This window comes from Hemitrygon akajei, chromosome 15 (assembly GCF_048418815.1).
Source record: "Hemitrygon akajei chromosome 15, sHemAka1.3, whole genome shotgun sequence".
Classification (NCBI taxonomy): domain Eukaryota; kingdom Metazoa; phylum Chordata; class Chondrichthyes; order Myliobatiformes; family Dasyatidae; genus Hemitrygon; species Hemitrygon akajei.
The window spans coordinates 18443941-18465241 of record NC_133138.1 but is presented as its reverse complement, the minus strand read 5'-3'; the positions used below and the strand labels follow the sequence as shown (position 1 = coordinate 18465241).

General features: G+C 39.5%; 1 protein-coding gene across 6 annotated transcripts in view; it reads left to right on the top strand.

The window, feature by feature from the left end:
- aff4 (AF4/FMR2 family, member 4) overlaps positions 1-21301 on the top strand; it is a 117848-nt gene that overhangs the window by 13515 nt on the left and 83032 nt on the right. For 4 of the 6 annotated variants that reach the window (XM_073067268.1, XM_073067271.1, XM_073067270.1 and 1 more), the window contains exons 2-3: positions 11846-11941; positions 16214-16343. In XM_073067268.1, the coding sequence (XP_072923369.1) occupies positions 16218-16343 (126 nt within the window). In that variant the 5' untranslated portion in view covers positions 11846-11941; positions 16214-16217. Of the gene's footprint in view, positions 1-11845; positions 11942-16213; positions 16359-21301 lie in introns of those variants that run through there. The other 2 variants (XM_073067267.1, XM_073067269.1) reach the window with 2 other exon arrangements.

Here is a 21301-nt window from a genome sequence, read left to right as displayed (position 1 = left end):
GTTGTTCTTTGTTGCTTTTTAAAGTTTTCCCAATCCTCCAGTCTCCCACTACTCTTTGTGGCTTTGTACATATGAGCTTTTAATTTGATACTATCTTTTATTACCTTAGTTATCCAAGGCTGGCTCTCCCAACATTTACTGCCCTACTTTTGACTGGAATATACTTTTGTTGAACACTTTGAAAAATCTCTTTGAAAGTATTCCACTGTCCCTTAACTGTTCTACCAAATAGCCTGTGATCCCAATCCACATTAGCCAACTCATCCCTCATCCCATTGTAGTCTCCCTTGTTCAATCATAATACGCAAGTTTTAGATCTATTTTATCCTCCATCTGTATGTGAAATTCAATCGTACTATGATCACTCTTTCCAAGAGGATCCCTGACTACAAGATCATTAATTTCACCTGTCTCATTGCACAGGTTAGGGTTAGGGTTAAACCCACCTCACAAAGTTGTCCCAGTTTTCACGAAAGGAAGGAGAGAGAAAACAGGGAATTATAGACCGGTTAGCCTGACGTCAGTGGTGGGAAAGATGCTGGAGTCAATTATAAAAGAGGAAATTATGACACATTTGGATAGCAGTAGAAGGATCAGTCCAAGTCAGCATGGATTTATGAAGGGAAAATCATGCTTGACTAATCTTCTGGAGTTTTTTGAGGATGTAACTATGAAAATGGACAAGGGAGAGCCAGTGGATGTAGTGTACCTGGACTTCCAGAAAGCTTTTGATAAAGTCCCACATAGGAAATTAGTGGGCAAAATTAGGGCACATGGTATTGGGGGCAGAGTACTGACAGGAATTGAAAATTGGCTGGCTGACAGGAAACAAAGAGTAGCGATTAATGGGTCCCTTTCGGAATGGCAGGCTATGACCAGTGGGGTACCGCAAGGTTCGGTGCTGGGACCGCAGCTGTTTACAATATACATTAATGATTTAGATGAAGGAATTAAAAGTAACATTAGCAAATTTGCTGATGACACAAAGCTGGGTGGCAGTGTGAAATGTCAGGAGGATGTTATGAGAATGCAGGGTGACTTGGACAGGTTGGGTGAGTGGGCAAATATATGGCAGATGCAGTTTAATGTGGGTAAATGTGAGGTTATCCACTTTGGTGGCAAGAACAGGAAGGCAAATTACTATCTAAATGGAGTCAAGTTAGGAAAAGGGGAAGTACAACGAGATCTAGGTGTTCTTGTACATCAGTCAATGAAAGCAAGCATGCAGGTACAGCAGGCAGTGAAGAAAGCTAATGGCATGCTGGCCTTTATAACAAGATGAATTGAGTATAGGAGTAAAGAGGTCCTTCTGCAGCTGTACAGGGCCCTGGTGCGACCCCACCTGGAGTATTGTGTGCAGTTTTGGTCTCCAAATTTGAGGAAGGACATTCTTGCTATTGAGGGAATGCAGCGTAGGTTCACAAGGTTAATTCCCGGAATGGCAGGACTGTCATATGTTGAAAGATTGGAGTGACTGGGCTTGTATACACTGGAATTTAGAAGGATGAGAGGGGATCTGATTGAAACATATAAGATTATTAAGGGATTGGACATGCTGGAGGCAGGAAGCATGTTCCCGCTGATGGGTGAGTCCAGAACTAGAGGCCACAGTTTAAGAATAAGGGGTAGGCTATTTAGAACTGAGATGCGGAAAAACTTTTTCACCCAGAGAGTGGTGGATATGTGGAATTCTCTGCCCCAGAAGGCGGTGGAGGCCAAGTCTCTGGATGCATTCAAGATAGAGTTAGATACAGCTCTTATAGATAGTGGGGTCAGGGGATATGGGGAGAGGGCAGGAAGGGGGTACTGATTGTGTATGATCAGCCATGCTCACAGTGAATGGCGGTGCTGGCTAGAAGGGCCAAATGGCCTACTCCTGCACCTACTGTCTATTATCAACATCATCCTAGATTCTAACACTTGCTACACACTAAGAGCAACCTTCAGCGGCAGGAGCAGACCACAGTGACAAGGTTTCCTGCAGGTTGGCGATGCTTGTTTAAAAGGAGAACCTCGCAAGCATTTGGGCGGCTGGAATGAGTCTGATCAGTGGCAGAAGCAGACCACGGCGACGAGTTTTCATGGAGGTCGGCAACTTCTGTTTAAGTGTACAGGAGGGACATGTGGGGTGCCATTGTTGGGAGTAGACCAGTGGTGAGAGTAGGAGTGTTAAGCTTTGGCTCAAAGGAAGCTTCGGCTCGAAATAGACGTTGACTCTGGGTAAGATTCTTTTAAGGTTCCCTTTTTTCCAGTAATGTACCTAGTGTAGTAAATAGCTATTGTGTGTACTTCACGCCAGATGTTGGAGTGGTCTTCCAGGGAACTACATCCAGCTGCAGTTACTTGAAGACCACATTAGGGATCTGGAGCAGCAGCTGGATGACCGGCTCATATGGAAGAATAAGGAGATAATCGATCAGAGTTACAGGGAAGTCGTCACCCCGAAGTTGCAGGAGGCGAGCAGTGCGGGACTGTCAGGAATGAAAGTGAAAATGCGAATAGGCGGTTAGCACGGAGCACCTGTGGCCTTTCCCCTCAATAATAAGCATACAGTTCTAGATACTGTTTCGGGGGATGACCTCCCAGGGGAATGCCATGGAGACCGGGTTACTGGCATTGAGGGGAGCGGTAGTGACGGGGACTTGAGAGCCAGGGAATTCTGTGGACGTGAATGGGACGCCGAGTTGTATGTTGCCTCCCAGTTGCCAGGGTCAGGGTCATCGCAGATCACATCCATAGCAATTTGGAGGTGGGGAAGAGAGCAGCCAGATGTCTTGGTACATATTGGTAGCAATGACATAGGAAGGAAATGCAGAGGTTCTGAAGAGAGGATTAAAATCTAGGCATAAAGCTGTGAAGCAGGACCTCCAGGGTAGTAATTTCTGGATTGCTGCCTGTGCCCGTGAGGGTAGAAACAGGATAATTTGACAGATTAATGCGTGGCTGAAAGGCTGTTGCAAGGGTCAGGGCTTCAGATTCTTGGATCATTGGGATCTGTTCTGGGGGAGGTAAACCTGTTCAAAAGTGACAGGTTACACCTGAACCTGAAGAGGACCAATATTCTCGCAGGCAGGTTTGTTAGAGCTGTTGGGAAGGATTTAAACTAATTTGCGGGGGGTGGGGACCAAACTGAAGGGACTCAGGATAGGGCGATGGTAAAAAAAAAAGCAGAGGTAGCATGCAATCAAACTGTCAGGAAAACCAGGCAGATAATAGGACAAAATTGCAGCCAGCAGGGTTAGTATCAGTGCATTAGGGATGCAGAATCAAACAGGGTAGCAAATAGAGTACTCAAATTGTTATATCTCAATGTACGGAGTACGAGAAATATGGTGATGATCTTGTTAGCTATTACAGATTATCAGGTATAATATGGCCTTCACTGAATCATGGCTGAAGGATGTTTATAGTTGGGAGCTGACTGTCCAAGGTTACACATTGTATCAGAGGGATAGGAAAGTAGGCAGAGGGGATGGTGGGGCTCTGCTGGTAAAGAATGGCATCAAGGCAGTAGAAAGATGTGACATAGGATCAGATGATATTGAATCCTTGTGGGTTGAGTTAAGAAACTGCAAGGGTAAAATGTTCTTAATGGTAGTTACATACAAGCCTCCCAACAAGAGCTGGAATATGGACAGTAGTTTGTCATTGAGCCTGCTGGGGATCAGCTACACTGGTTTGGGTGTTACGTAATGAAGTAAAGTCTGACTAGCAGTGTTTCAGTGGAGTAAAGAAATTAGTGGTATGAGAGAGGAGTTGGCCAAAGTCAATTGGAAGGAGCTGCTGGCAGAGATAACAACAGAATCGCAATGGTGTGAGTTTCTGGGAAAAAATGAGGAAAGTGCAGGATAGATGTATTCCAAAAATGAAGAGATACTCAAATGGAAAAATATTACAACTGTGGCTGACAAGGGAAGTGAAAGCTAATGTAAATGCAAAAGAGAGGGTATACAACAAGGCAAAAACTAGCAGTTTGATAGAGGATTGGGAAGCTTTTAAAAACCTACAGAGATCAACTGAAAGAATCATTAGGATGGAAAAGATGAAGTATGAAAGCAAGCTAGCAAACAATATCAAAGTGAAAAGTAAAAGCTTTTTCAAGTATGTAAAGATAAAATTTGAAAGATGAGTGTAGACATGGAACTGCTAGAAAATGAGGTCGGAGAAATAATAATGAGGGACATGGAGATGGCAAATGAACTAAATGAGTATTTTGCATCAGTCTGCATTGTGAAAGACACTAGCAACGTGGCAGATGTTGAAGGTGTGAGGGAAGAGAAGTGAGTGCGGTTACTATTGCAAAGGGAGAAGGTGCTCAAAAAGTGGAAAGACCTAAGGGAACATAAGTCATCCGGACCAGATGAACCGTATCCTATGGTTCTGAAAGAGGTAGCGTTAGAGATTGTGGTGGCACTGGAAATGATCTTTTGAAAATCATTGGACTTTGGCATGGTGCAAGAGGACTGGAAAATTGCAAATGCCACTCCACTCTTTAAGAAAAGAGGGAGGCAGCAGAAAGGAAATTTCAGTTAGACTGACCTCAGAGATTGGGTAGATGTTAATCTGTTGTTAAGGACGAGGTTTTGGAGTACTTAGTGACACAGGGCAAGATGGGGCAAGTCGGCATGGCTTCCTTTTTTTTGAGGGAAAATCTTGCCTGACGAACATGTTGGAATTCTTTGAGGAGATTACGAGTAGGATAGATAAGGGGATGCAGTTGATGTTGTATATTTGGACTTCCAGAAGGTCTTTGACAGGGTGCCACACATGAGGTTGCTTACCCAGTTAAGAGCCCATGGTATAACAAGAAAGTTACTGGCATGGTTAGAGCATTGGCTGATTAGTAGGAGGCAGTTAGTAAGAATAAAAGGATCCTTTTCTGGTTGTTTCCCAGTGTCCACTGGTGTTCTGCAGGGGTCAGTGTTGAGACTGCTTTTATGCTTTACAGTCGTCCTTCGGTATCCGCGGGGGATTGGTTCCAGGACACCCCCCCCCCCCCCCCCCCCGCCGTGGATACCAAAATCTGCGGATGCTCAAGTCCCTTATATAAAATAGCGTAGTATTTCCATATAACCTACGCACATCCAACTGTATACTTTGAATCATCTCTAGATTACTTGTAATACCTAATGCAATGTAAATAGTTGTTATACTGTATTGTTTAGGGAATAATGACAAGAAATAAAGTCTGTACATGTTCAGTACAGACTTAACTTTCATAGCTCTTCTGGGAACTCTGATGCCGCCTCAGGATCAGCCGATGCTGATTCTCCTGTGATCTTTAAGTTCTTCAGGCTGTAGTGCTTTACATAGCTAGCCAGCTATCCCTTACTAGCCTTAAGCTCCTTCCTCTTGCTCACAACACAAGTAGCAAACAAACGAGATGCGAGGCGAACAATGCTCAAACAACGAGTGCTGGAGAGAGACTGAGGATCTGTGAAATGACGGGAGGCTACAGCAGGGTATGCCTACACATCACTGCATTCACGTGGATTCAGCATAGTGCTCGGTGCAAGGCAAATTCAAGTTTTGCTTTTTGGAACTTCTTGGAATTTTTTTTCTGAATAGTTTCGATCTGCGATTGGTTGAATCCATGGGTGCAGAACCCATGGATACGGAGGGCCGACTGTATACCAATGAATTACGTGATGTAATAGATAGCTTTGTTGCCATATTTGCAGATAAGATTTGTGGATGGGCAGGTAAAGTTGAGGAAACAGGTAGACTGCCAAAGGGCTTGGACAGATTAGGAGAATGGGCAAGAAAGTAACAAATGAAATACATTGTTGGAAAATGTGTGGTCATGCACTTTGATAGAAGATATAAATGTGCAGGCTATTCTGTAAACAGGGAGAAAATCCAAAAATCTGAGCTGCAAAGAGACTTGTGTGTCCTTGTACAGGACACCCTAAAGGTTAACTTGCCGGTGGAGTTGGTAGTGAGGAAAGCAAATGCAATGCTGTTATTCATTTGAAAAGGTCTAGAATACAAGAACAGGGATGTGATGCTGATGCTTGATGAGGCACTGGTGAGGCCTGGTCGAGTATTGTGAACAGTTTTGGGCTCCTCATCTAAGAAAAGATGTGCTGGTATTAGAGGAGGTTCACAGTGATAATTCTGAGAATGAAAGGGTTATCATAAGAAGAACATTTGATAACCGTGGGCCTATACTTTCTAGAATTTAGGAGGCTGGGGGGGGGGGGGGGGTGGGGATCCTCATTGACACTTTTCAAAAGTTGAATGGTCTAGACAGCAGATGTGGAAAGGATGTTTCCCAAGTTGGAGTCTAGGTCAAGAGGGCACAGTCTCAGATTAGAGGGGCATCCATTTAAAACAGAGAAATGGCGAAATGTCTTTAACCAGAGGTTGATAAATTTGCGGAATTTATTACCACATGCAGCTGTAGAGTCCAGGTCGTTGGGTGTATTTATGGCAGAGTTTGATAGGTTCTTGATTGGGCATGGCATTAAAGGTTATGGGGAGAAGGCCAGGGAGTGGGGCTGAGGAGGGGGAAAAAAGGATCAGTCATGATTGAATAGAGGAGCAAACTCGATGAGCCAAATGGCCTAATTCTGCTCCTATGTCTTATGGCAGGGATGGCCAACCTTTTACATTCAATGCATCAACTTTTTTTCACGCATGAGTTAAGATGCGCCATGCAACTTTTGTACCCCCATTCAATTCTTGTAAAAATATGTTAATATAGACATATTTAGCATATTGATTTAATATAAAAACAAGATAAACATTACTTATCTTAATGAGACTTTTAACAAATATATTTTGTCTTTGATTTATTCCTTTTTCTTAATCACATATTCTTTCTGTAACTCAGACCCAAGCACTAGCTTCAGTTTTCCTTCTATTTCAGTCTGATGTTGTGTTTTAGTGTCTATTATGTGAGAAAGTGTTTTCACAAACAATGCACAATGGTTTTCCTGACAGACCCACTATAAATAAGAACTCATTTTCTCGCTGTTCATTGAATTCACGCTTACTATCACTTTCTGCTTTTCTTTTGCTCATTTTCTTTTGCACTGTGATGAGTAACTGAAAGTAAAAACAAGGCTTAATTTTCGAAAAAGTACAAAACTGCCAATGTTCACAAAGGACAAACAAAGCACAACCCCGTAGCGCATGAGTGTCAATTATAAACTGACTGGCAAAAACCTGAGACACACTGCTAGTGCAGACGCCTGGTGCCTCAGGATCAAACATGTATTGAACAGTTATAGAATGACTGCAGAACAAAAGTCCTTCTTTCCTCGTTTGACTCATTGAACAATTTTTTAATTGCAAACAGACTAATGTGAAAGAAGATAACATTCGCCAAAAGATGTGCACAAAATAATAAAATCGCTAAAATAATTACTAAGTTTTAGATTTATTCTCAGTAAAACCCATTTCTAGCTCTAAGCTACTTGAATACCTGTTATAGATTTTTTTTTCTACAAATCGGTTTTTGGTTAATACTTTTTGCATGAGTAGACTTACTTTGTTATTATTATCACTGGGGTGCAATGCGCCACTTCTAATCATCCAATGTGCCACTTTTAGCGCATGCACCATTGGTTGGCCATCCCTGTCTTATGGTTTTGTGGTTTTACAGTAGACAATTAACCCATCTACCTATATGGAAATCCAAATCCCTAAAACTTGTACCTAATGCCTAAAATTCATATGGTAATGGAATGTGAAAGCTCCACACAACACCTGAGGTCAGGGGCAAACCTGGGGCATAGGAACTCTGAGGCAACAACTCTAGTAGATGAGTCACCCACGACCACTCTGATACCCATTTAGCTTCCATAAATATCCTCCACATAGCTTGTCTTCTCAACTGCTGTGTATTGCTGGCAAACCTAGATATATCAGACCAGGTTCCTTCATAAATTGCAAGCAGAAATATAGCTGAACTTTTCTACTGGTTGTAAATTTACGTAACTGAATATGACTTGCTCTGTTTTATAGTAATCCAGCAGGCATTTAATATTGTTCACATCTCCATTTAATGAAAACACCAATTCGGCACTGTTAATACCATAGAAATGACTTTGGGAAACCTATTAGAAAGCTTATGTACCTTGCATAAATATTATTCATCTAATTATACTTAGGATTATATGCTCCACTGATAGATTCTATCTGCTTTTCTGCTGCTGATGTCAGGCTAATAGGCCTTTCGATTATTGTTTCCCCTTTTGTGAAAAGGTAGTTCTGTTGTCTGACTATCAAAACACAACTTGAATCGATGTAATTGTGTCAAATCAATGCATTAGTCTGTCTTAAAACCTTGGAACATGGCTTAACAGATTTGAGGGGATTTATCAGCTTTAATATCGCTACTTTTTTTTTACTATTATTTTAAATTGCTACTCTCATTACAGCCTTGATTTCCATTTTTACCATATGTATTTTATCTTCTGTAAGGATAGTTGCAAAATATATTCATTGTAATTTGTCCTTTGTTTTTAAAAGTACCAAAAAGTATCTGTTTTTACATCAGTTCTTTTGTCCTCTATTGATTTCCAAAACCTTCCAATGCCCTAAGGCCCATTATACGTTTTGGCCACATCCTGCTTTTAATTTTCTTGTCATTGCTGGTAGGGTCATTGCTGCGGTATTTTTATTCTTGCAGGCATGTGTGTACATTATTTATTTCAATGTTTGCTTTTGCTCATCTGTTTTTGTTATAATTTTCCAGTTAATCTTAACTGTATATATTTGTAGCAAGGTGGGTCATAAATTTATACAAACTCTGACTTTTTTTCCATATGTCTATATCTGAAATTGATCACATTTTGATCACTCTTCCTTGAGCAAATCATTATGAATTTTCATGAAAAATATTCTAATAACAGTGAAGTTCGAAGGTTGATTGTTGTTGTATTCAGAACAAATTAACTGTGTTTATGTAAGCAGGTTTATTTTTCAAATTTTAGAAAGTTATCCAAAAAATGCAACTTTGTAGTTTGAAGATGGAGTTCATACTATATAGCTAATGGCATCTGCAAATTGTATTATAAAATTCATAATGCTGTTCTAATATCATAAGATGTGCAGAATTAAGCCATTCAGCCCATCGAGTCTGTTTGCCTCTCGATCATAGCTGATATATTATTCTCTCTCAATCCTATTCTCCTACCTTCTCCATGTAACCCTTGACACCTTACGAATCAACAACTTATCAACCTCTGTTTTAAATATACCCAATAACTTTGCCTCCACAGCAGTCTGTGGCAATGAGTTCCATAGATTCACCATTTATTGCTGAAGTAATTTCTCCTCATCTCTGTTCTAAAGGGATGCCCTTTTACTGAGGTTTTGCTTTCTGGATCTGGACTTTCCCACTACTGCAAATACCTCTCCACATCCACTATATATAGGCCTTTCAATATTCTGTAGATTTTAATGAGATCCCCCATCTCCATCCTTCTGGGCTCCAATGAGTAAAGAGCTTCACTCCTCATACTATAATTCTTTCATCCTTCAGTTCATTTTCGTGAACATCCTCTGGACCCTCTCTGATGTGAGCATATCCTCTCTTGGATGTGGCCCAAAGCTACTCATAATACTTCAAATGTGGTCTGCTCAATGCCTTATAAAACCATAGCATTGCATTAATGCTTTTATTGGTATGTCACAGTGGCGTAGTGGTTAGCGCAAAATGATAAAAGCTCGGGGCACCTGAGTTCAGAGTTCAGTTCCATTGACATCTGAGAAATCTGTATGTATGTCATTCCTGTAGAATACATGGGCTTTCCCTGGGTCCTCTGTTTCCTCCCACAGTCCAAAGACATGCTGATTAGTAGGTTAAATTTGCCATTGTAAATTGTCCCATGATTAGGCTAGGGTTATATCGGAGGTTGTTGGTGTAGCTCGAAGGGCCGGAAGGGCCTATTCTGCGCTGTATCTCAGTAGATAAATTTTCCACTCCTATTTGATTTATAATATTCTGTAAGATGCTCTACTGGCCTCTGGAAAAGCCTGACTTCCTCTTGCACTTGTAATTTCCGTAAGTACAATGAAACCAGTGGTAGTTACGTACCATCCACTCAGTTATTCTATTCCACTCCAATATTTATAGTGTCATATCATGTTTTCTTTGGCAGTGACTGTCAGTTTTGAGAATGGTCCATTTTTTTCAGAGCATAAGAAGTACCTAGAAACTAAGATTATGTATGTAGCATGGAAACGTGAAATTAAGTTGATCTCTACTTTTTCTAATAGTTAATGTTAGAAAATATTAGGACAAATACGTGGGACATTAAGCTTAGCTGATAATTGACCTGTTGGAATCTGGTCACTAATGTAGTATGACATGATCACTGGGTCTGAGACCATTCTCATTGTCTGGCTAATATTTAGCTCTTAGTCCTCACATATGTGATATAGAAAGATATATTTTCAAATAAATTAGTATGAAGTTTCACTGACGTAACCTCCCTGATGTTAAAACAGTTTGTGAACATATACTCTCTGAACCTTTAATGTTGCACCTTATAGCGTATGTTGGGTATCAATTTTTCATTATCAAAAATGGATGACTTAATATTTCTTGATTAGTGACCATGTGCTTAGCAAATTCCTGACTTTCCTCCGTCAGTTGATTTAATGTTTCCTGCAGATTTTGCGGTTATGTCATATTTATCCAAATATGTATGCAGTACCAACATTGTCATGCATTTACCTTGCTTTTGTTTTCTGCCCTGAGTCAATGTTCATAATTTATAGGGATTCTTGATACTTTTGAAAGATCATTTGCACATTAATACACTAACTTCATTAGCCTCTGCCATTTAAACACTTTTAAAATGCAATTCTTTTAGTAGTTGGTGACCGTTTTTGGATGCCTTGCAGTTTTTGTATGCTATATTAAAGCAAGGCTTTCATTTTGCTATTCCCAGAATCTGCATACCTGAAGGAAATTGTGGCTCAATTTGTCCTTGTATACCATTTGGATTTCATTATGCTGAAGAGGAAGTGTTCCTCAAACTCTCTGCTCTCTTATTGATCATGAAGTTTCATGCTTTGGCACATCACTAAAGAATCTAAATAATGAGATGAAATATCAATCCTTAGTTGAGAACTTTGGAACTTTCCCCCTTCTTTTGATACTTTAGTCTGTCCTAGTCAGATTGGTAGTGTAGTTTATCTGTTCATTTGGCATTTTAGCTGAAGAACTGGTGGACTTTACAAAACTGCCTCATCAATTCAGTATTGCTGCAGTAAGGCAAAAGTATAAACTTTATTAAAATGTGCAGAGCCATTTTAACTATTGCATTCCAAATTGCTTTCATTAATTTTCAATTGATACATTAGCAGTTATTTCTGTGGATGATCATTCATTGCCCAACTTGTATGGTGATACTTTAGAGTGGAATGTGAAAGGTAGTTATCAAGCGCAAAATCTAAACTAGATAGGATGGAATTATCAAGCAAATAGAAATCACTAAATCTGATGAAATAAAATACTTAGTTCGGGACGTTGTGAAAAGCACACGAATGCAATGAGAGTCCTTATGACAAAAGCCTTGAGTTATTGTCTGCTCTGCAGATGTTGCTAGATTAGCTACCTGATTAGCAACCCTGGGAAGCACAGTATATGCTGACCTAAAAGCAGTACATATTGTTCACCAACTGGGTGGAGGAAGCTTCATTAAGGCATTGAAAATTTGTTTTGAAATTTGAGATGGGTGAAGGTGCAAGATAATGACTTTAAATATGTTGAATTCTAACATTCCTTTGTCATCTTCAGAATACTTTTCTCTGGTTTTACTATAGTTTCATGAAAGGGATGCCCCAGTTGTAGCTGTTGTGTAACTGGGTTTCTTATTTCTTTAAGACTGCAGAAGAAAATTCCTTTTTGGTTAGAAGAGATGTGACGGGAGGGTGGCTTTCAGATCACTGAACCCTTTTACGATTGCTTCACACACACTGAGTAAGTATATACTGAAGCCTTTTACGATTGCTTCGCACATTGGGTTAGTGCAGGTAACATGATTGAGGTGGGATGCAAGGACCTGATTCTAAGCTGTATAATAATCTGCTTCCTTTTCCTTTGAGTTTCCATTTATGATCAAAATCTTACCTTTTACTAAAATGATCGCTGAAAATGTCACAAAAATATGAATTGCCTGTTGAGGACATCTTATGCCTCAAGAAGGCAGCATTCATCGTTAAAGCTCTCACCATCTGGGATATGCCCTGTTTGAGTTACTGCCATGGGGGAAGGCACAGGAGCCTGAAGACCCACAGTCAATGTTTTAAGAACAGCTTCTTCCCCTCTGCCATCAGATCTGTGGGTCATGAGTACCACTTTATGATGTCTTTTGCATTAACTGTTTTTGTAATTTATAATTACTTTGCCTTGCTTCAAAACAACAAATGTCTCCACATATACCAGTGATAATAAATCTGATTCTGATAATGAAACTTCTGAAAATCCTTGTACTTCGTGGAATTATTTTGTGAACTAAGAGTAGGTGGATTCTGGAAATGCAGGTTTTTACAAAACAGAAAGTAAACATAAATCATAAGATGTATTTTTAAGATGCAGAGAATTTTTACTGACATTTCTAGGATTGATAATTGATAATTTTATGTGGGGTACTAGCATATTTATTGTGGCCATTTTGTTAAGTACAGTTGCTCATTAATGCAAACATCTAATCAGCCAATCGTGGCAATACTTAAATGCATAAAAACATGCAGATATGGTCAAGGGGTTCAGTTGCTGTTCAGACCAAACATCAGAATGGGGAATCAACACGTACAAATAAGCTGGATGAACTCAGCAGGTCGGGCAGCATCCGTTGAAACGAATGGTCAACGTTTCGAGCCGAGTGATCTAAGCGACTGACCGTGGAGTGATTGTTGATGCCATACAGGGCAAACTACTGATCTCCTGGGATTTTCACGCTGAGTAGTCTCTATAGAGTAAACAAAAACATCCAGTGAGTAGTAGTTCTGTGGGTAAAAATGCATTGTTAGTGAGAGGTCAGTAGAATGGCCAGATTGGTTCAAACTGACAAAAGTTAACAGTAACTGTATTAACCACACATTACAAAAAGTGGTGTGCAAAAGAGCATCTCTGAAAGCACAGCATGTCATGCCTCGAAGTGGATGGGCTACAGCATCAGAAGATCATACCAGTTTTCGCTTCTGTCCCTCTTCTCACTACTACAAAAGAACTTGGGTCCAACACCACCCAGTTCAAGAACACTTATTACTTTACAACCATCAGGCTCCTGAATGAACTAGTGATAACTTCATTCATCACTATTCTGAACTGATTCTACGACCTATAGACTCACTTTCAAGTATTCTTTACAACTAATGTTTTTAGTTTTTTTTTGCAGTTTGTTGTCTTTTGTACATTGGCTGTGCCACCTTGTACTCCTTCCCTTCCCTTCCCTCCTTTTTCAGACTTCTACCCTGTTCCTGTCCACTCCTGATGAAAGGTTTTGGCCCGAAACATCGACTGTTTATTCCACCCCATATTTGTTGAGTTCCTCCAGAATTTTGCATGTTTGTCAGTCTTTGTTTATGTAGTTTTTTTCATTAAATTGTATTTTTTCTCTCTATAAATGCCTGCAAAAAATCCAAGTAGTATATGGTAGCATACACATACTTTAATAAATCTACTTTGAATGCTAATATTAGTATTTTCTCAATTTCTTGTTAAAGGGATGTGCTAAAATCCAGAAACACTTGTTGACTTTTATTTTCTCAAAATATTCAGTCTTGTTAGTTGTAAAATTATTCAATCTGCCCCAGGTTAGTCTGCATCTTTCTGAGTGGCATTTTGTACTGTACGTTAGATCTTTTTACAATAATTAGTCCATCACACATAGGCTGACTTGTCTATGAATACTTGTCCTTTCTAAACAAAGTTAAAAATGTAGCTGTTTTTCAATTGTATGGTACTAAATCTGTAGTTGGTGGATTGAGAAATAATGTTTAGATTCTCAGCACTCTCCTCAACAATCTGGGATATACTTTGGGACTACTCTTAAACAACAAAAACTAACAGAAATTTGCTGGATTTCCTTCATTTATTTGGATACTTTGACACTTAATTGGAGCAGAAGACTGTTGTGGAACAACTTCTATCTAGTGTAGTTATGTGCACGTGTAGCCATTTAGACACTACACCATGGTTAGAGCAAACAGTTTTTAAATAGCGCTAGGTGCATGTATTTGTATTCAAAATGCAGTGATTTCTATCATTGAAGTTGGCAAAAAAATAACCAGTAGGACAATTCTGAACTATTTTACTCACTGGATCCAAGCATTCAGGCTGGAGATGCCAGAAATGCCCGGGAGTGAAATTGAAACGATTTCACGACTTCAAGTTAAGAACTATGAAGAAGTTGAAGGAATCGACACTCATTTTAAATGTTGCAATGAAAATTAAGATTTAGAGGATGCAGCTGTGTTTTATTTTAACTAGCGTCATTGCTGCCATCAGACACTACATCATGCTTGGAGCAAACAGTTTTTAAATAGCGTCTGTTGCGTAAGCTTCTGTTATGTTATTCATTTGGGTCGACCTACACCAAATTGAAAGGCAATGATTTTTGATGCTACTTGTTGGAAGAAGGCAATGAAGGTAGTGCATTACCTACACTAATTTTGTTCATTTACAGTCAATCCAAAGAACTCTGTATGTATTCCTCTGATAATTATTAGGAGCTAATACAGTTTTATAGTATTATAGTAATGTCGGTAGTATTCTATTTTGCTCTGTATTTCATTTAAACGCAATTTGTTACTCAGTTAAATGGTAGTTTGTCTTTTTTAAATACCTTTTTAACTATTTCCATGAAGTTTCGGCCAGTTGGGGCAACTGCTTAATTAGGCCAAAATGCACCGGTCTTTATGTTTCCTAGTTATCCAGAATCCAATGTATTTGATCTTAGGTAATCAATGTATCTAAAAGCCAAAAACTGGAGATGCTAGAAATTTTAAATAAAAGCATTGTTTTAGATTATTTGTGAATCATACTTTCATTAACCTGAGTTAACTCTTTCGCCATAGATACTATCTCACCTGCTGAATATTTCAAGTTTTACTCTTTATGGCAATTTATCTACTTTAAAGAGATACTATGTTTAATATTTCTCATGTTGATGCCTCCCAAGTTTTCACATTTTTCAAACAACACACACAAAATGCTGGTGGAACAGGCCAGGCAGCATCTATAAGGAGAAGCACTGTCGACGTTCACATTTTTCAGTTGCGTTGTGTACACAGATGCAGATTAGAGTAATGATTGCTCTACTGGATAAAGGTTGGAGTGGAGAAATGAATGCTATTGTCAATGTAGCATAGATGAGAGTTCTGCCCTCACTACTTCCCCCCCCCTCCTCCCCCATCACCCCCTGCCCTCATAATAATATGGAGCTAGATAATAAGTAATTCATCTACATCCTCCTTTGGAATTGGAATTACTATCTGAAGAATTCCTATGCTCCATAACGGTTTCAAATGAAGGGCCATTTTAGTAGTCCAAGCATTCTGTAGTCTTGAATTAAGAGTTGAGTGCAGACAGAGCATACAGTTGCACACGGAAGCATTACTGTTGAAAGATTAAGTGTTGAAAGATTACACTTAAAACACTTAAAACTTGGTCAATGCCCCTTTGCCAGCTTTAAAAAAAAGCAGTAATGTGCTTTTATTATTTTTAAATGTCTCAAACAGAAAAAGGCAGTCAAAAACCTTATTGACAAAAAGTGAATTAAATCTCTTAAGATTAAAGTTTGGTTACATTTTGAGAATTACACTTATGTTTAATGACAAATGATAAACATTAGAGAGGAAATATATTTTCCCCTCTTGTTTAATAATTGCATTCTTCCAGTACCTGATTTATAAGGTGCAATATATGAGAGATCATTTATCCAATGTAAATTAAATGGAATCTCAATAGGGTATTCTTATTTCATCTGTATGTGATAAGGGGGTCATGGAATTATTTTCTTGATGGCTGTTACCTAGCATATTTCAGTTTGTGTTTAAATAGGGAAGGAAAAGCTTGATTTAAAGCAAGTTGTTTCCAAATGTGTATTGATTATTTTTTTTTAATGTATGCATTTATGTAGCATTTGGTGAACATACCAAATTCAAGAATTGAAGGTTGTAAGATGTAATTCATGTGCCATCTACATTTGTGTGAAAGGAGACCTAGCTCTTTTTTTTTTCTTTTCAGCAACATGAACCGAGAAGATAGAAATGTACTACGAATGAAAGAACGAGAGCGGAGAAATCAAGGAATTCAGCAGAATGAAGAGACTTTCTCTGGAAATTCCCCTCTCTTTGCTGAGCCGTATAAAGTACAGGTACAGTAAATATGGGTGAGCAAAGCTAATAATTATCCTTAAATAGAAACATAGAAACATAGAAAATAGGTGCAGGAGTAGGCCATTCGGCCCTTTGAGCCTGCACCGCCATTCAGTATGATCATGGCTGATCATCCAATTCAGAACCCTGTACCTGCTTTCTCTCCATACCCCCCCCCCCGATCCCTTTAGCCACAAGGGCCATATCTAACTTCCTCTTAAATATAGCCAATGAACCAGCCTCAACTGTTTCCTGTGGCAGAGAATTCCACAGATTCACCACTTTCTGTGTGAAGAAGTTTTTCCTCATCTCGGTCCTAAAAGGCTTCCCCTTTATCCTTAAACTGTGACCCCTCGTTCTGGACTTCCCCAACATTGGAAACAGTCTTCCTGCATCTAGCCTGTCCAATCCCTTTAGAATTTTATACGTTCCAATAAGATCCCCCCTTCAATCTTCTAAATTCCAGCGAGTATAAGCCTAGTCGATCCAGTCTTTCTTCATATGAAGGTCCTGCCATCCCAGGAATCAATCTGGTGAACCTTATCTGTACCTCCCTCTATGGCAAGAATGTCTTTCCTCAGATTAGGGGACCAAAACTGCACACAATATTCTAGGTGCGGTCTCACCAAGGCTTTGTACAACTGCAGTAGAACCTCCCTGCTCCTGTACTCAAATCCTTTTGCTATGAATGCCAACATATCATTTGCCTTTTTCACCGCCTGCTGTACCTGCATGCCCACCTTCAATGACTGGTGTACAATGACACCCAGGTCTCGTTGCATCTCACCTTTTCCTAATCGGCCATGGTTCAGATAATAATCTGTTCTCCTGTTCTTGCAACCAAAGTGGATAACCTCACATTTATCCACATTAAATTGCATCTGCCATGAATTTGCCCACTCACCTAACCTATCCAAGTCACCCTGCATCCTCTTAGCATCCTCCTCACAGCTAACACCGCCGCCCAGCTTCATGTCATCCGCAAACTACTAGTTACACTCTACTAGTTACATCTTCAAAAATTCTATAAGATTCGTCAGACATGATTTTCCTTTCACAAATCCATGCTGACTTTGACCGATGATTTTACCTCTTTCCAAATGTGCTGTTATCACATCTTTGAAAACCGACTCTAGCATTTTCCCCACCACAGATGTCAGACTAACTGGTCTATAATTCCCCGGTTTCTCTCTCCCTCCTTTTTTAAAAAGTGGGGTTACATTAGCCACCCTCCAATCCTCAGGAACTAATCCAGAATCTAAGGAGTTTTGAAAAATTATCACTAATGCATCCACTATTTCTTGGGCTACTTCCTTTAGCACTCTGGGATGCAGACCATCTGGCCCTGGGGATTTATCTGCCTTTAATCCCTTCAATTTACCTAACACCACTTCCCTACTGACATGTATTTCCCTCAGTTCCTCCATCTCACTAGACCCCCGGTCCCTTACTATTTCCTGAAGATTATTTATGTCCTCCTTAGTGAAAACAGAACCAAAGTAGTTATTCAATTGGTCTGCCATGTCTTTGTTCCCAATGATCAATTCACCTGTTTCTGACTGTAAAGAACCTCTATTTGCCTTGACTAATCTTTTTCTTTTCACATATCTATAAAAGCTTTTACAGTCAGTTTTTATGTTCCCTGCCTGCTTTCTCTCATAATCTTTTTTCCCTTTCCTAATTAAGCCCTTTGTCCTCCTCTGCTGGTCTCTGAATTTCTCCCAGTCCTCAGGTGTGCCGCTTTTTTGCTAATTTTTGTGTTTCTTCTTTAGACTTGATACTATCCCTAATTTCCCTTGTCAGCCACGGGTGCACTAGCTTCCCTGGTTTATTCTTTTGCCAAACTGGGATGAACAATTGTTGTAGGTCATCCATGCGATCTTTAAATGCTTGCCGTTGCATATCCACCATCAACCCTTTAAGTATCATTTGCCAGTCTATCTTAGCTAATTCACATCTCATACCTTCAAAGTTACCCTTCTTTAAGTTTAGAACCTTTGTTTCTGAATTAACTATGTCACTCTCCATCGTAATGAAGAATTCCACCATATTATGGTCACTCTTACCCAAGGGGCCTCACACGACAAGATTGCTAACTAACCCTTCCTCATTGCTCAGTACCCAATCTAGAATGGCCTGCTCTCTAGTTGGTTCCTCGACATGTTGGTTCAGAAAACCATCCCGCATACATTCCAAGAAATCCTCTTCCTCAGCACCCTTACTGATTTGGTTCACCCAATCTATATGTAGATTGAAGTCACCCATTATAACTACTGTTCCTTTATTGCACGCATTCCTAATTTCCTGTTTAATGCCATCCCCAACCTCACTACTACTGTTAGGTGGCCTGTACACAACTCCCACCAGTGTTTTCTGCCCCCTAGTGTTATGCAGCTCTACCCATATCAATTCCACATCCTCCAGGCTAATGTCCTTCCTTTCTATTGCGCTAATCTCCTCTCTAACCAGCACTTCCTTTTCTTTCCTGTCTATCCCTCCTGAATATTGAATATCCCTGGATGTTGAGCTCCCATCCTTGGTCACCCTGGAGCCATGTCTCTGTGATCCCAACTATATCATATTTATTAATAACTATCTGCACATTCAATTCATCCACCTTGTTACGAATGCTCCTCGCATTGACACACAAAGCCTTAAGGCTTGATTTTACAACACTCTTAGCCCTTATACAATTATGTTGAAAAGTGGCTCTTTTTGCTTTTTGTCCTGGATTTGCCTGCCTGCCACTTTTACTTTTCACCTTACTACTTTTTGCTTCTACCCTCATTTTACACCCCTCTGTCTCTCTGCATTTGTTCCCATCCCCCTGCCACATTAGTTTAAAGGCTCCTGAACAGCAGTAGCAAACACTCCCCCTAGGACATTGGTTCCAGTCCAGCCCAGGTGCAGACCGTCCTGTTTATACCGGTCCCACCTCCCCCAGAACTGGTTCCAATGCCCCAGAAATTTGAATCCTTCCCCCTTGCACCATTTTTCAAGCCACGTATTCAACTGAAATATCCTCCTATTTCTACTCTGACTAGCACGTGGCACTGGTAGTAATCCAGAGATTATTACCTTTGTGGTCCTACTTTTTAGTTTATCTCCTAACTCCCTAAATTCACCTTGTAGGACCTCATCCCGTTTTTTACCTATATCGTTTAGTGACGGTAAGATGCAAGGTGACTTGCCCTTTGTGATCCTATATTGATAATTATTGATGACAAAACACATTTTGGAGTCCACCTGGTCAGAAATTACCAGTTATTGATAGACATAGAAAGGTTTCTGTTACAGCTGCTGAAAATGCACTGAGTTTGTGAAGCTTTTAGACCCTTCAAGGTGCGTAATGTACAGTGGTTCACATTGAAGTTTGATGTTTGAAGTTAAATCAACTTTAGTGATTTACACGTATTCTGGAATCCACAGGCATCGGAAGTTGAAATCTTCTTGCTAGTGAGAATCTTATTAGGCTTTCATCAAATCTTTTTCAGCTATATTTTTATGTTTGTAAGTAACGTGTTTCAGGAAAGATTTTTTTTCTCTGCATCTAATAACCCAGATGTACTGACAATGCCAAGGGCTTTGACCATCTCATTCAGCATCTTTTCAGTCATCAATATATCTATAGGTTCAAATTGTTTCCTTTAGAGAGGTTGTCTCAATCAATCCTGAAACTGAAAGCAATTGCTGATTTTGCTTTAAACTCTGCAGTGTCTTATAATAAACTCAAATCCCAAACCCATTGGGTGCAACTTTTTAAGGCAAGAAAAATTGAAATTTTCATAAAAATGGAAGTCCTAAGGTTCTTGAGAAGGTGTCCTCCAGTGTTGGGCAACTAGTGTGTTCCGTGATAGAGCACCAATGTCCTGCATTTTCTTAGCAGTTACATTGCAAAAGGTGGTATAGTTTCATCAATTTCATTAATTTCAGTGGAAAGAAATGGCTTATAGAATGAAAAATTCATTTTGAAATCAGTTGTATTAAATAGAGTTAATTTAATTTTCTTGGATGAATGTCCATTAAAGGATGCAGGTAAAAGATGAGATCCACAAATTCGCAGTCTTATTGATTCAATAGCCAGGGCATAATTGTAGTGGAAGTAGAATTAAGCATTCATAAATTAAAAAGTATATGTTAAATAGTTAGTTTGCTCTATACAGTGCAAAAGAAGTGTGCATTTCAGTAAACCAAATTTTGTACAAATTCGACTGACACTTAAATCAATCGATTATTTTGCAGAATGATCCTAGCTTTCCTATTGTAATTTCTAACAGAAAAAGATTCTTTTTGAGGAGCTACAATTGTCAGGAATTTCATTTTATAAGGGTTTTAAGTCATTACTTTGTCCTGTTGCCATGGATATGAGGGGTGTTAAAGGGGAGCTTCTGGTGTTTGCTGAAGGAGTTCAAAGATGGCTAATCAGGCATCTTGGGGAATTTCAGACATTTTAGTGGGCATGTTTGCTTTCTGAGCAGAGTTAGTTCGATATTCCATTTTGTTTGCATACTTTATATGCTCTTGCAATTCGATTTTGTATTTAAATTGATTGTATTGTAAACTATATGAGTGCTCTTACACTGTTAATTCTAACTGCATCTCATAATATAGTTCTGTATTTATGGTGTTAAAAGCCATGCTGTCCAATTGTGATTTATTGTATTTGAGTCGTCATCTGTAAATATGACAGCTTTATTTGAAATGCAGAATGTAAGTATTCATGCCTTCTGCTCTCCTTATTCGTGCTCATAGTCAGAGCACTATAGCCAAGGAACAGACCCTGCAGCCCATCTAATCTGTGCCAAGCTATTACTCTGTCAAGCCTCATTGCCTCACATCTGGACCAGAACTCCCCATACCTCTTCCATCCATGTACTTATCCAAACTTCTCTCAAATGTTGCAATGGAACCTGCATCCGCCACCTCCACTGGCAGCTTGTTCCCCACTCGCACCACA